The following is a 15,540-nucleotide window of genomic DNA, read 5'->3' as shown; positions in this document are numbered from 1 at the left end:
AGAATGTGGCTGCTGGGTCCTGTAAATACAATGAACTAAGGAATTCTGGGAAGGGGTCACGTGACAGGAAGTGGCAGTAGCCTAACGGACAGTTCCTGCAGCAAGTCAGGAACCAAATGGTGCTCAGGACCACGGGGAACAGGGCAACTATCTGCTAAACAATGCAACTGTCGGCGAAAACATTTAACGGTCTTCGATACCTGCCACTATGGAGCTGTTTGCTAAACCTGGCACCGATCCGCCTGCCTCCTGGTGTTGGCACCAGTCGGTGATGAGGGCCTTGTCATCTCGGGAGAGGCGTCGCGCCAAACCTGTCACCTCGAAGTTGACGGGCAAGTTCCTCTTGAGCGCGATCTCAAACACCTGGCTGATCTCAGACTTGTTGGCGTCGTGGTCGTTCTCCTCGTCCTCATCCTCGTTCCCATTCTCCTATAACCGTGAGCCACACGCACATGCACACACCGTTACATAAGTAACATAGGTACGCAAAGACAAAGATCCCCCGGGTAGCATACACATGCTGGGGTAGGTTCTGTTAGCCAGCGCTTATATGAATGCCGCTGTGGTGCACAAGGGGGTGGTGTGGCCAGCACCATGCTTAAAGACCTGTGTCTGCCAAGTGCAGATGTTTACACACTGCACCAGGTACACACTGCACTAGCAGTGATTTCTCTTAAACCCAGGAGCAGTTTAAGAGAAATCAGCACTGATGTCGTATGTAGCCGAAAATTAAACTCAGGCTGTTGCATTTGTAGCGCAGTGCACTGCGTGTGTGTGTGTGTACATATGTACACACACACACATGCACATATATACACAGTTATATACGCACACACGTATAGACAAACAAAGACAAAGATCCCCCGTAAAGCCTTGACATAATATGGGGCAAGTTCTGTCAGCGAGCACCTATTGAGGCCGGTAATGTATACGAGGGGGTGGGTAGCCAGCACCACGCCCACCGCCTTTCTCTCCCCAGTGATGTTTAACACACCGCACCAGATACTCATCATGTATAGACACACACACAGTTACACGAATGCACATACAAAGACACATCCCAAATTCAGCGGACCATTTCTTCTCAAAGAAACAGTACAATCAAATAAAAGTGCTCCTTGGCAACCACTGATTAGTCAAAGGAATCAGTGCAGCCCTATCATTTATTTCTCATGCCACGATTGGCAGAAGGGCTTCAACTAGAGGCAGCTCAAGAGAGCCCCTCCAGATGATAGCCAGCAGACGTCTTGGAAGAGATGGGCGTATCCACACTTTACTCCAGCATACATGCCCTGCTAACAAACTAACTCTGGCGCATCCATTTATAATACTGCTGGGTGGACATAGGGGGATTAAAACAAAAAGTGCACCGTCGTTTCAACTGGCATGCACGGAGATCAAACCAGAGATGCCTTGATTACAAATCCAGCGTGCGAAACCATAATTCATAGTCACTTAATAAATTCGGTATTTGGGACATTCTTAAAGTGCAGGATGATCGCGAAATTGCTATATTTCACAGGTCGATATAGTGTGCTCGTGGGGAGTGATGTTGCTATGGCCTACTCTTTTACAATGGGATCAGAGGATCTTTAACGTTGACAATGAAGCAGAGGGTGTATTTTGTAAGGTTGATACACCCGTAGTAACAGCCAGGGTGACCTGCAGGCTTTGAACCGCAAACCTCAGCAACGAGCGACGGACGTTCTAACGCGGGCCATGTCACCGCCACATTACACAACCCCCGATTCGTCAACAACCGGCGTGGAAATGTGCAGAGCGGCAAGCAGCTTTTTTTTCACCCTCGGCCTCACTTGTAAGGGCGACGACGGGTCTCAACGAGCTGTCGCCTGCTTTGTCATGAAAGGAAGCCGGCTCCGTCCAAGCCGTTGGTGGTGCAGCAGAGCATAACCTGTGTGTCGGGCGCAGGCTTGGGAGGCAGCGGGTCGCTTTGAAGGTCCTTGAGCGCGTTGCTGGCAGCGTTGTGGCGCGCGGCCTGCCGCGTACGGCCCTCCCCCGTGAACTTGCGCTCGCCCACCTGCAGCTCCACCAGGAAGGCGCGTGGCATCGGGGGGTGGTGGTACCTGCCCGGCCAGAATCGCCAAACAAATGGGGTCACAATGCAACAGGGATCCAGTGACACAGCGTGGTTGGAATGTGTCCCGGTGTAAGAAATGCAATGAGGCACCGTGAATACTTTCCCTCCCCCCCCTCCCCCTTCATAACCTGGCACATCGGCCGCTCTGGTCCATGGGTCTGCCCCAGTGCAGTTGTACCACCTGCACACTCAATAGCTACACTATTGGATCCAGGGGAGTGTGGCAATAATGACCGAGGCTTTACAGGTTGGGGAAATGAGAGATGAGAGGCAGAAACTTCTTGAGATGTCACCCAAACATCTGTCTTGACGACTGGCTTTGCACACAACGCATGTTTGTGTAAGCGTGTACATGAACTGTGCATGTGTGTACATATGTGTGCGAGACCGTGACGATGTGTATGCATGGATGTGTGGTTTATGTGTTGTGCATGAGCTCATGAGTATGTGTGCACACAACACCAAGTAAGCGTACACGTATGTGTAAAAGAAAATGAATGTGCACTTATGCGTCTGCATGTGAGCCAAGTACATTTGCATGAGCATGTCCGATGTGTGTGTGCGCACGTGTACACATTGCTGTGTGTGAGCAATGCGCGGGTGTGATTATGTGTTTCCATGCACGTGAGCTTGCATGTGCGAGTGGTGTGGATGTGTGCACTAAATTTAGGCGGCAGGGTGGCACAGTGGCAACATTTGTGTCTCACAGAAGGAAGGGCATGGATTCGATTTCCGGCTCGGGCGCCTTTCTGTGTGGAGTTTGTATGTTCTCCCCCTGTTCTGCATGGGTTTCCTCCGGGTCCTCAGGTTTCCTCCCATAGCTAAAAAAAAAAACATACAATGTAACTGGCATTGGACAAACATCCCAATGCTGAAAAAATATCTGCAAATTACTCAATTGGGATTAAACACAGCAGCAACAGTACCCCCCCCCCCCCCGTACTGCGAAAACTCGGTAGGACCTTGCTGATAGTCTTGTGACTCAGTAAGATAAAAATGTGTGCGTGTCAAAGTGCACGTGTGTATGCCTATATACAAGTGGTATAATGCGCAAGTGAATTCTGTGAGTGAACGCGCACGTGCGTGCACGCATGCTTGCAGATCACGACCTCTGGTGCGGCATGCCGCGGTAGTTGTAGTTTGGCCGATATCCGGGCATGGGCGGCGGGTCAAAGTGTCGGTAGAACACGGGCAGGCCCAGCTTCATGGCCATCCCATTGAGCTCCACGGTGGGTGTGATGCTCCCTGCGGGCAGCATAAAAACTGCGGCCATGTCACCACACACTGCGCCATGTCCCACAGATGCTCCGAACCAACGTCGGACTAACCGGCTGTGCCACCCATCGCTGTGGCCTCTTGCCTCCAGAAGCCACGTGGGTGCATCATGTGTCTGATACCCGTGCTATGGGTGGTTATCCATTTACTCGAATGATAGCACAGTCCGTGCAGACAATGCGAGTCAAGAGGAAGAGGAATGGAGATTAATGGAAGGTACAAGTTACATGAGTGAATACTGTACAACACTGTATACATGTTCATCATTTATTATCAATCCACTGCAGAATGAGAGCCTCCCCATGCTGCGCAGGTGGGGGTCATGTGACCATACTTCACCGTGTTGGTGAATGCAGTTTGGTATAGGGGGAAGCATAGATGTTAGAAGCATAGTACAGTACAAACATTAATTTTGCTGCACTGCCCTCTGCTGCCTACATAGCCCCGTAACAACCTACGACACCTGTTTTGTGCAAGGTAATCACCCATCGAAGTTCTAGTCCAGGCTCAAGTCTACTGAGCTTCTGAGATCTAGTGAGATCGGGCGCATTGCGGGTGATATGATCACAGGCACAATGCTCAACACAGGAGTGACAATACGAGTGGAAAATGAAAGCCAGCATCTGTAGTGGCATGTGGACACATCATGGTGTGTATGCACCAGTGTTTCTGTATTTACAGCATGTAATTACTACCATGTGTGTGTATGCAAATGCATGTGCATACGTGCCCAAGTGTGTGTGCGCATGACCAGCGGTAGTCAGAGGTCGCAATCGGGTACCCGATGCCCGTACCCTACCCGATACCCGGCTACGGGTACGGGTACCCGTTTGCGACCCTGGTGCGGCCGGATACGGGTAAGGAATCAAAACCCGTTTGTGACCTCTGGCGGTAGTATAGAAGTTAGCACAATGTGCACTGGGCTATGCACCCGGCGGCCCGAGTTCGATTCCCTTTCACGGCTAACATCAGTGGCGAATATCTGCACCAGTTCTAGACCTCCCCTAGGTCAACTCAGCTTCAAACGAGGAGCAGGTGTGGTGTATAAACATCACCACTGGGGAGACAAACTGCAGCTTAGCATGCTGCTGGCTACCCGCCCCCTCGTGTCCCATGCCGGCCTTCATAGGTGCTGCTCGCTAACTGCACTTGCCCCAACAGTCTGTTACGGGCTACACGGGGGATCATCTTTGTCTCGGTGTCCCTATACACGAGTGGCCCGAGCCGCACCTGGGTTGGTGCCAAGGTTGTGCTTGGGTGGGCGAGCGGGCGGCCGGGGCAGCGCCGTCTCGGCGAGGGCACGCGTGGCAGCCGAGTGTTGCGCCTTCTTGATGCTGCTGCCTTCGGCCTCCCATGTCTGCTCCCCCAGCGCCAGCTCGACCGTGAACAACTGGGCGCGAGCATGGTGGCAAGCGGGGGAACAAGGCACGACTCAAAACACATGCAACAACAACGACCACTGCGGTTCACCGTTAAGTGGCGGTGACGTCACCACGGCGCTTGTGCCATGCTAGGTGCACTTTGAGGCCACGTGAAGTGTCGAAGGCCCGCTGGCAGGAGGAGGTCACGGAACAGACCCAGGTGCCATGGATTGACTGAGAAGACTGGCAGAACACATGCTGACACACACACACCGTGCATTGGTAGCACACATCATTACTGCCATCACCTAATACTAATAATTTGGCATGTGACGTTGCATTAGGCACGTACAAGGAATGATGGTCGGAGTACATGTATGTCCAATGGGGAGGTACAACAATAGAATCTGCTTCTGTACAGGTAATAGGCAGATTCTTGGTTCTTTCGGTAAAGTCACGTAGAAGGGAAGTAATACAATAATAAAAATAAAACATAATAGAATGAAATAATTCTCACGACGTTTCGGCTACAACGCAAGCAGCCGCCCTCAGGTGAAGAATGAGACACTACCAAGCTAGGAGCTTATATAAAAACTGGGTTGGAGGTGGAAGAGCGCCTTAACACGAAAGCTTTAAATCGAAAAATAGGCAGATTGTTACTTCAAAGGGCAATGATGGACGGCTTGGGGAGGCCTTAATCCAGCTGTGTATTGATCATGGCTACTGATGATGACGATGACTGATGTATTGGTTCATTGATTATTATAAATTCCTATTGTGCATTGTACAATCAACCGTCACGCATAAATTGAATGTATAATGCACGCGTCAAATTGTGCATGTTAGAAACAATCGTTATACAGGTGACCCCCGACTTACGACTGCCATCGTCCTGGAACCAATTAGATCGTAGGTGCGGGGATCGCCTGGACATTGGTATACTTTGTGGGGCACTGTGTTGTGCGCATCAGATGGTAGTGCAGTAAAATACATAGTTATACCGTACGTCTATGCTATCATGTCGCTGCTCCCAGCTTTCACCAACCCGCACTGTCCAGCATGGTGAAGTATGGTCAAATAACCCCCAAAACCTGCATGGCGTGGGTAGGATCCCATCCAGCAGTGGATTGACGAAAGGGCTGTACAAATCCTTATGCGATATAGTATTATTTTATGCAAACTCTACAGCCACTAGATTATACATGCAGCACAACGCTAAACCGTAGAATGTATTATGAAATCGAATCGCGACCCTGAATTGTGAATTTCATCGAAATGTTATGCGTATTAAGGACGTCAAAACATATGCTTCCATGGTTCAGTGAGTCATTATTTGGGGTCATGCCACGATTAAAACATCTCTTCTTTAAGGAAGACAATGGGCTACCCATAGAAACGCCTGGGAAACATTTTGTTCGTCCGCCCATACAAGATCATTTAGTTTTTACGAAAACTAGAAAACCCTTAAAGCGATCGCCACAAAATTCAGCACAGAATTTACCAACACCAACTGCCAGATCTGCATCGAATTGGGAATGGACTAGCAATTAAATAATTCAACACTGTGTCATGTTAGAAAATGTTACGCTGCATATCATAACATTTATAACGGGTGTCTTGCATGGAGAACGGAATTGAGTCTTCCTTAATTAACTAGTATGACAGCTTGTTTTGTTAAAAGGGTTAGGGTGTGATGGTTTACCCCCCACATTGATTTGATGAATTGTCATAAACCGGGGTTGCATTTTATTCCAATAATTGTTTAATTTTTGTTATAATTGTTGTCTCGTTTGGAATTGTTTCTCACTTGCTCCGTATGCTCTCTATTTTCTCGATTAGCTCTCTTCACTTACTACAGCGACTTTGGCTGTAACGGTTCCACCTGAAGACGGACGCTTGTGTTGCCTCCGAAACGTCGTGATTGAATTTAGTTGTTTTCATTTATTTTATTTTATTATTTTTTACCTGCGTGACTTTACCGAAAAAACCAAAGAGTATGAATCCTTGCAGTCACGAAAGCTTCAAATCTAGAATTGCTCCGTATGCTTTGTTTGTTCCACGTGCCTGCATGTAACGGTAGCCTACGTAAATGGTACGCTTAAAACTCTTGGTATACGTCACAATTTCATATGTTTGGCTCCATCGGCTAGATCAGTACCTGGCCTCACCCAAACATTAATTACGAACAAATTAAATAACTGCTAATGCCTCAGGCAATGGCCCTGCATCACACCACTGCGTGAAACACTGACGGCCTACAGTGACCGGGCGACGCACCTTGGCATGTGCGGGCCCCTCCTCCCGCACCAGCTTGTACTGGGCCTGCAGCTTGTTGTAGCGGGCCAGCTCATTCACCAGACACATTGGGGTCTTCTCTTTGGGGTTTGCCATGTTTTCCTCCAGAGATACTGTGGCAGACACGCACAGTATTATGTACACAAACACAAAGAAAAAGATTTCCCCCCCCCCCCTATAGCCTTGACAAGATTGTTGGGGCAAGTGCTGTTAGCGAGCACCTATGAAGGCTGGCACGCAAACGAGGTGGTGGGTGGCCAGCACTACACCTGGCCACTTTTGTCTCCCTAGTGGCAACATGTTTAACACATCGCACTAAGTACTCATTTGAGGCTGAGTCGACCTAGAGGAGGCCCAGGACCGGTTCAGATCATCATCACTGGTGTTGGCCGTGAGCAGGAAATGAACTCGGTTTGCCGGGTTCGAAACACGTACATATACACACACACAAAGAAAATATCCACAAAGACAACAGATACTCAAAAATACAGATATATATAAAGAAGACAAAGATAATGCCCCTTATTTTGCCATCATGACCAAACTATAAAGCGCTGGTGTGACCAATTCTAGGCCGATTGCAAAAAGCAGTACACGTGGATAAAAATCAAGCCCCGAAATACAGGTTAATAGTGCAATGTACAAATACCACTTGGCCACCATGACGTACTAGCACACTACAAACACCAAGTTTCAGCACAAAGTATTTAGACTACTGGAGCAGGTGTTGGTAATAAGCAAATATTAAGGCCAGCAGAGTACAGAAGGGGACAGTGTAGACGGGACTGAGAAGAGCCACCTTTGTTTACCCAGTTTTGAAATTAATTTAAGGCCGAGTTTAGCGAGGAAGAGGCCCAGGACCAGTTATGATACCGCTTGCCAACGATGTTAGCTGTGGAATGGAATTGAAAGCAGGTTACTGAGTTTGTGGCACAGTGGGTCAACGACTCCACCACCAAAGCTTAAATGCCTCGTGCGGCACAGAGTCCAGATTTCACAAGTAAGCAACATATATTTGTAAGACTGAATTGGCAGTGGTGTGCAAGCACACATGACAGAAACTCAACACATACGTCAATAGCTTTGCCACAAAAAGGAAAATTATATAACAGGTGACGTTTTTGGAAATTGCCCTACTTCCTAACAGAGCGAGGTTAAATAAATTGAACAACTTATTGAACAAGTCCCATTTCTGAGAAAACGACATCACACACACACACGTTGGAACCTCACCAGAGGACATGCCGTCAATGATGGTGCCGATGGCGTTGGTAGTGGCTGTGACGGGGCACTGACCGGCCGGCGGGGCCAGCAGTGGGCTTGTGGGCTCCAGGCCGCACGCGTCACCGGCCACAGAGGGGAGGGGGGCACCCACAGACAGAGCCGGGGCCGCGACCGAGACCTGCGCCATCCTCTGCTGCAGAGGGTGCCAACGGCAGAGGAGAAGACATGGGGGTGAAGGGAGAGAATTAGGACTCTGCTTACCCAGGATTGGCCCAGGTTCTGCATCAGGGCCTAGGTCCATGTCCCCACTCTGTGAGCGGTGAGGCTCTGTGGATTCTGCCCCTGGATGGCTCCCCTCCTCTTCACTTTCCTTCAGTCAGAAGGTGGATGTTGTAAATGGAGGGACATTTTTTTAAAAGTTGGTTTTAGATCAAATTTCCATAGGCATGGGTTAACGTAGGCTGTTTGTTTTGTCAATGTTTTCTGTGCGTTTTTAAAACACTAACATAGCCAGGAAGACAAACGAAGTGAACATCTAAATTATGTGTTGGGCTTACAGAACTGAGCATGACAAACGAAGTGAACATCTAAATTATGTGTTGGGCTTACAGAACTGAGCATGTGGCTCAGTGTGTGAAGAGATTTCAGAGTCTGGTGTACATTGCAAGTGGAAGGTTGCCTGAGCAATTCATCCCTCTGGGGTTTATAAAACGAGTGTCATTGTGGAAAGTCAACAGTTGTCGTCCGATGGACGAACTTACCTCCACCATAGCATTGTGTAAATTTAAGCAACTGACTCTGGTCTGCAATAAGATGAGCACCACCCTCCGATTATTTGAGCAAATGTTTTTTTCTTACAGTAACTGTAACTTTTTAGAGACGACACTCGTCTTCAACAGTTCATGAACAGCTACAGAGCAGGCACTGATTCATGAATTGTTTGTCTTGGAAGGGGCACTTATGGGGGAGTGCTCTGGCACCACCATTGCCCAGCGATGGCACCGCTGTGTGTTCAACACCTTCAGCCCAGTTTGCTTCCTGCTGGCCTTTCCTCTCCCACAGTGCAAGAGTTAACAGAAAAATCAATCATCACTTTTATGTAAATTGTGCAATGGTAGTGTAAGCTTAACACGTAAGCTTTTGCAAGCACTCAGAACGGACGTTTTTACTGGAATTTCTACAGTTGGCACACCCAAAACATCGTCGTCATCACATCTTGAAATGGACCTCGGGATTCATCTTCTTGGTTCTTTCGGTAAAGTCACGTAGAAGGGAAATAATAAAATAATTAAAATAAAACATAATAAAATAATTCTCATGACGTTTCGGCCACAACGCAAGCAGCCGTCCTCAGGTGAAGAATAAGAATAAATAACGCGATCTAAACCCAAAAACGTTGATTATGAAGAATAGGTCTGTCGGAAAGACAGTGTCTGCATTTCAGACACTGTCTTTGAAATGCAGACACTGTCTTTGAAATGCAGACACTGTCTTTCCGACAGACCTATTCTTCACCTGAGGACGGCTGCTTGCGTTGTGGCCGAAACGTCGCGAGAATTATTTAGTTAAATTTTTATTATTTTATTATTTCCCTTCTACGTGACTTTACCGAAAGAACCAAGAAGATGAATCCCTGCAGTCACGAAAGCTTTAAATCGAAATTGGACCTCGGAAGTTGATGCAACAGATCTAGTTCATTGGGTCTGGCTTCAAAAGATCAGAGGGCTATTAGATTCAGCAGCTCTCTCACCATGACGAAATGGCCATGCTTCCAGCACCATTGGACATGGTTCATGCAAAGCAGGATGAAGGCCTCCTCAAGCCACCAAGTTTCATGACCCTCTTTCCAAAATCTTGCGATGTTAGCAACCCACCTAGAATCTGTACATTAGATTGTTTCATTGCGCAATCTTTGTGAAGGACAACATTTCAAGTGTGTCACCCCATCTGACTGCTACTCCTTTGCGAGTCTCAATCACTGGCCACCATCCATTCACATGACATGTCCTGACTGTTCTTTTCACATACTGTATAAAGTGTCTAGATTAAAAAAATATTCTGCAGAGATGGGGTTGGGCTAAATTCAGTGAAAAACCAGACACTTATATTTGAGTCAATCTAACTCACTAAAACATAAAAGCCTGGCTTAATCTCAATGTGGCTGCGCAGATTCCAGTTGTGGATCTCATGTCAGTAAGTGCACGTCGTAGTTCCAGGCACAAAGCAAACCAGGCTCTATGCAACACGCACTGTCCTGTGGGAGCGGTGTGAAGGGCCTCTGAAGACACATCAGAGAAGCATCGTAAAATCAACAGTCGTTGGTCATTTATGAAAAATGAACTTGCAATTTCCATCAGTGGCTCAGGAGATAAGCATATACAGTATTCATATTTGAGCACAAGCAGGCAATTACATTTCTCTTTCATGTAATATGAACACTGAAAATAAACCAAATAACTGTTGTTCCATTACTGAGAAAACGACCGATGTGCAGGTGGAGAGATGAGATCCATTCATTCGCAGGAGATGGATTGCAGCATTGCAGAAAGAACCATGAGGGATGGCCACAACTTGGGGAGTCTTCATCCAAAAGTAGATCGACAAAGGCTACAGTTTAACACTTTTTTAGGCATGTACCTGCAATACTGGATTGTTTTGCAACAACTAAAAGTTCAGTTCAAATGTTTGAAAATGCATTACCACTTCCTGAAAACATGATTAAGTTTTGCTCTAATGCTGGCAGTGTCCATTCTGAAAATGTACCAGTGCCTCAATACCTGAGTTTTGTTGGCGTGTAATAATAATGTCATGCGATTTTTTCCCCCAGTTTATTTAAGTAGTCCTATAAAAAAAGAACACTTCCACAAAAGACGTAGTAAACTTGTGCTGTGGCAGATGCTTGTTTGAGCCGTTGTCTCTCACTTCATTGTAGGTGGGAATGAGAGAAAGTGAACTAGGCCGCAAGGCTCACCACGACCTCCTCACGACGCGCACCAACAAGTGGCTGTGCGTGGAGGGATATCGCAAGTAGTGCGAGAGGTGAGGTCTGGATGTGGCATATAGCTAAATGGGCTCAAGTTGAAGAGGATTCATCACCTGAATTTAACCCCACTCATAGACCACACTGACATTAAGAAATACTGTATACTGAAATCATGTAATCATTGTAAGCTTCCTCACTCATAAAATGCTCAAAAACCTTTTACGTCATTGAATACTGTTATGGACACATTAACAATATCACCAGCCATGAACGATCCACTACTAGATGCCTTCCTAAAGCTGTTGCCATTTCTTACAATCCTGCAATGCACTAATCCACCTACCGCCTGCACACAAGGCGATTTCGCCGCTCAACAATGTGCACGAATCACACAATACTGTACTGCCCTGTTATTAATATCATCCAAGGACTGTAACGTGAACACTGTACGTGGTGTTCAGATGCTTAATTAGAAATCATGCAAGGGAACCATTTGTGCAAAGACCGCATCTCGTTTTTTTTTAAGGGAGACCGGTAACATTGACACGCTGCGATATTAATGTGAAATAATTGTGCCTGATGGTCTAAATCATGCCACTGCGAGGCTGCAAACCGGCGAGCAAAATGACGGTGGAGATATAATGAACTACACAGACAACGAGAGAGAGAGATGGGCCCGTTCATTCACAAGTGGGTGATGTCATCCTCCCTGTGCCAATGTTAGCGAGCGGATGATGGCCTCAGAGACCCTCTTTTCCCTCAAACTCCCACAGCAACCCATCCACGTCCCCCCCACCGAATTGTGGCAATCCTAGCAAAACTGTCCCCACAACTGCTCACGAAACTAAGTAGAAGCCTACATTGTACAGCAACTGCTTCAATACACATCGACCCCATCAGCCACATCCATATCACAACAGCACCTACCTCTCCCACAACAATGAATCACGTTCATGCTCCCACCGACTCCATCATCATCATCTTCCCTGCACCGCTCCAGACAGCAGAGAACCAATCCCCACTGCCCCTATGAAGCCCTCTCACCATGTACCCTGGTAAGACCCGATCGGTTGCCAAATACATTCAAATTACCAACAATTGGGAGTAATGTAATGTAGACACATGTTACCAATTACTTTGTGGTACGTTAATTAGATTGCAATTACAAATGTCTATAAATTACACATTTGAATTACATGTTAGAAAGATTCTGCCAATTTCCACTCCAAATTGCAGCTTCATCCCATCAGACTTCACAGACAGATCCAACTCCGAACATCAACCACCCCAACAACTCCATCACCCACAATATCCCTGCCAGAGCCCTCGAGATTCCTAAACCATATCACTGCAATGTCCTACTTAGCCCCATCTGATGCCAGACTCATGTCGAGGCCCCATTTAACCCTCCTCTGTTACCCCCATCTTCTTGAAGATACCCCATTTACACACCCATCAGAATACCCCCCCCCCCAAATCCATTCTCCTCCACCTCCCAGTACAAACCATGAGCAGCAGATCCCTTACCTAACCACTTTTAATCGTTGTTTCAGCGACCTCGATGCCAAGAACCTTTCAGGAATCCCTCAGACGCTCTTCATTAACCCAGCATGTCACACAGACCCCCCCCCCCCCCCGTGAACCCCTCACTCAAGACCCCTCTCTGTCCACACCTCACCCAGAGCAATGACAAAGACATCCTCACCCTGACAACCCATCTCAGGCATCCTCACCCAGACAACCCATCTCAGACATCCTCACCCAGACAACCCATCTCACACATCCTCACCCTGACAACCCACCTCACACATCCTCACCCAGACAACCCATCTCACACATCGTCACCCTGACAACCCATCTCACACATCCTCACCCTGACAACCCATCTCACACATCCTCACCCAGACAACCCATCTCAGGCATCCTCACCCAGACAACTCATCTCACACATCCTCACCCAGACAACCCATCTAAGACATTCTCACCCAGACAACCCATCTCACACATCCTCACCCTGACAACCCATCTCAGACATCCTCACCCTGACAACCCATCTCAGACCTCCTCACCCAGACAACCCAACTCAGATCTCCTCGCCCAGAACAACCCATCTCACACATCCTCACCCAGACAACCCATCTCAGGCATCCTCACCCAGACAACCCATCTCACACATCCTCACCCAGACAACCCATCTCAGACATCCTCACCCAGACAACCCATCTCACACATTCTCACCCAGACAACCCATCTCACACATCCTCACCCAGACAACCCATCTCACACATCCTCACCCAGACAACCCATCTCACACATCCTCACCCAGACAACCCATCTCACACATCCTCACCCAGACAACCCATCTCAGACATCCTCACCCAGACAACCCAACTAAGACATCCTCACCCAGACAACCCATCTCACACATCCTCACCAGAACAACCCATCTCAGACATCCTCACCCTGACAACCCATCTCAGACATCCTCACCAGAACCCATCTCAAGACATCCTCACCCTGACAACCCATCAAAGACATCCTCACCCAGACAACCCATCTCAGGCATCATCACCCAGACAACCCAACTAAGACATCCTCACCCAGACAACCCATCTCACACATCCTCACCCTGACAACCCATCTCAGACATCCTCACCCAGACAACCCATCTCACACATCCTCACCCTGACAACCCATCTCAGGCATCATCACCCAGACAACCCAACTAAGACATCCTCACCCAGACAACCCATCTCACACATCCTCACCCAGACAACCCATCTCACACATCCTCACCCAGGCAACCCATCTCAGACCTCCTCACCCAGACAATCCATCTCAGACATCCTCACCAGAACAACCCATCTCAGACATCCTCACCCTGACAACCCATCAAAGACATCCTCACCCTGACAACCCATCCTCACCAGAACAACCCATCTAAGACCTCCTCACCCAGACAACACCCCCCACACATTAAGTGCTCAATCAACCCCCTGCTCCCTCCCAGACCCCCCAAATCCACATCTCCATACATCCTCATACCCTAACTACTACTTAAACGCAAGCCCCCTGTTTGTCCCACCACTCACCCCCCCGCCAACCCCCCCACTCCCGCCCCTCACCTCCCCCCTACCTCACCCTGCCCCCACCTCACCCCCAGGGCGCCCCCGAACCGGCTCGGGCCTAGTCAGGCGGAGCAGCCTGAGCGGCCGCTGGGGTGAGCGAGGGAAATCCGGCAGCGCCGTCAGGCGACGCAGGGGTTGAGGGGGGGGTGTCGGCCATTTGCCGTCCTCGCCGTTTTTTGTCTCTTTAAATTCGGGAAAAGCGTGCAGATTGCAGCGAAACGCAAAGCAGCCACGCGTCCCAAATTGAGCGGGGCACTGCCCCGACGCCGAGGTGCATACTCACCACTCGTCGTGGTCGCGAAGCGCCAGTAAAGCGGCGTCAAGCTGCGTGAACTGAGCGCGGAACGCGACGCACAATGGCAAACACTAAAGAGAAGTGCGGGCCCAGCGTGTACCACTCACCGATGGGGGCGTCTTGGGCCAACCAATAAACTCACATTGCTAGCCCGTCAACGCTTACATTTTCTTACGCGGTCAGAGCGAAGGTTATATTAATTACATCCGGTGTTGTAAGTGATGTCGGAGTGGTATTATGATTTAAAGTGTAAGAATCTGACTACGCTGTTGCATGCTGTATAATAACCCCCCCCACCCCGTGTGGTAATGGTATGATCCGCTTAACTCTGTGCTAAAGTATTAGTGCCATCACTACAGAAGTTTGCATTACAATAGACTTGGTTGAGTTCGTGTTTATTGCAAAGTGCAAGGTATTCCCGAATACATGTCATTACGAGTGTGAAGCTTAACATGATATATTTAAGTGGGACTTGTAGCTGGAACATTATGAGCAAACATTTATTATACAAACTCGATGAGCTTTTACAAATATCAAAAGTGCACGTGCATTGCCGAGATTTTTGTGTGCAAACACTCTTTAAAGTGCTGCACATGACATGCAGCGTCGTGTTTGTGGTACAGTGTTTCAAGGCTGCACAGACACAACTAAAGCCTTCGGTTGAAAATACATCAAATCTAAATCCCACTTTACACATTTACTAAGTTGTATTTCATTTTTTTTATTGATTTTGCAGGATCTTTTAAACTGTGCATTCCATTTGCTGTACTGTTTTTTTGTCAACCAGATCTACCTTTAATAAGACCCCCACTCATCTATATTTAAGCATTTAAATGAAGCTCAAGCCTCTCGTAAACCACGTGACTTGTGTGGCCACACCC

At 48.1% G+C, this 15,540-nt stretch overlaps 1 protein-coding gene across 10 annotated transcripts in view; it reads right to left on the bottom strand.

Annotated features, from left to right (window-relative positions):
- STAU2 (staufen double-stranded RNA binding protein 2) overlaps positions 1–14,767 on the bottom strand; it is a 33,318-nt gene extending 18,551 nt beyond the window's left edge. For 5 of the 10 annotated variants that reach the window (XM_078600464.1, XM_078600460.1, XM_078600463.1 and 2 more), the window contains exons 1-8: positions 14,648–14,753; positions 8,263–8,446; positions 7,012–7,142; positions 4,604–4,763; positions 3,208–3,361; positions 2,806–2,919; positions 1,913–2,084; positions 319–429 (exon numbers count right to left, since the gene is read on the bottom strand). In XM_078600464.1, the coding sequence (XP_078456590.1) occupies positions 319–429; positions 1,913–2,084; positions 2,806–2,919; positions 3,208–3,361; positions 4,604–4,763; positions 7,012–7,142; positions 8,263–8,440 (1,020 nt within the window). In that variant the 5' untranslated portion in view covers positions 8,441–8,446; positions 14,648–14,753. Of the gene's footprint in view, positions 1–318; positions 430–1,912; positions 2,085–2,805; positions 2,920–3,207; positions 3,362–4,603; positions 4,764–7,011; positions 7,143–8,262; positions 8,447–14,647 lie in introns of all 10 variants that reach the window. The other 5 variants (XM_078600469.1, XM_078600468.1, XM_078600466.1 and 2 more) reach the window with 4 other exon arrangements.
- Between the last annotated feature and the right edge of the window lie 773 nt (positions 14,768–15,540).

Source organism: Lampetra planeri, chromosome 14 (assembly GCF_965212315.1).
Source record: "Lampetra planeri chromosome 14, kcLamPlan1.2.h2, whole genome shotgun sequence".
NCBI lineage: Eukaryota > Metazoa > Chordata > Hyperoartia > Petromyzontiformes > Petromyzontidae > Lampetra > Lampetra planeri.
The sequence above is the reverse complement of the archived record's forward strand: the minus strand, read 5'-3'. Positions and strand labels throughout refer to the sequence as shown.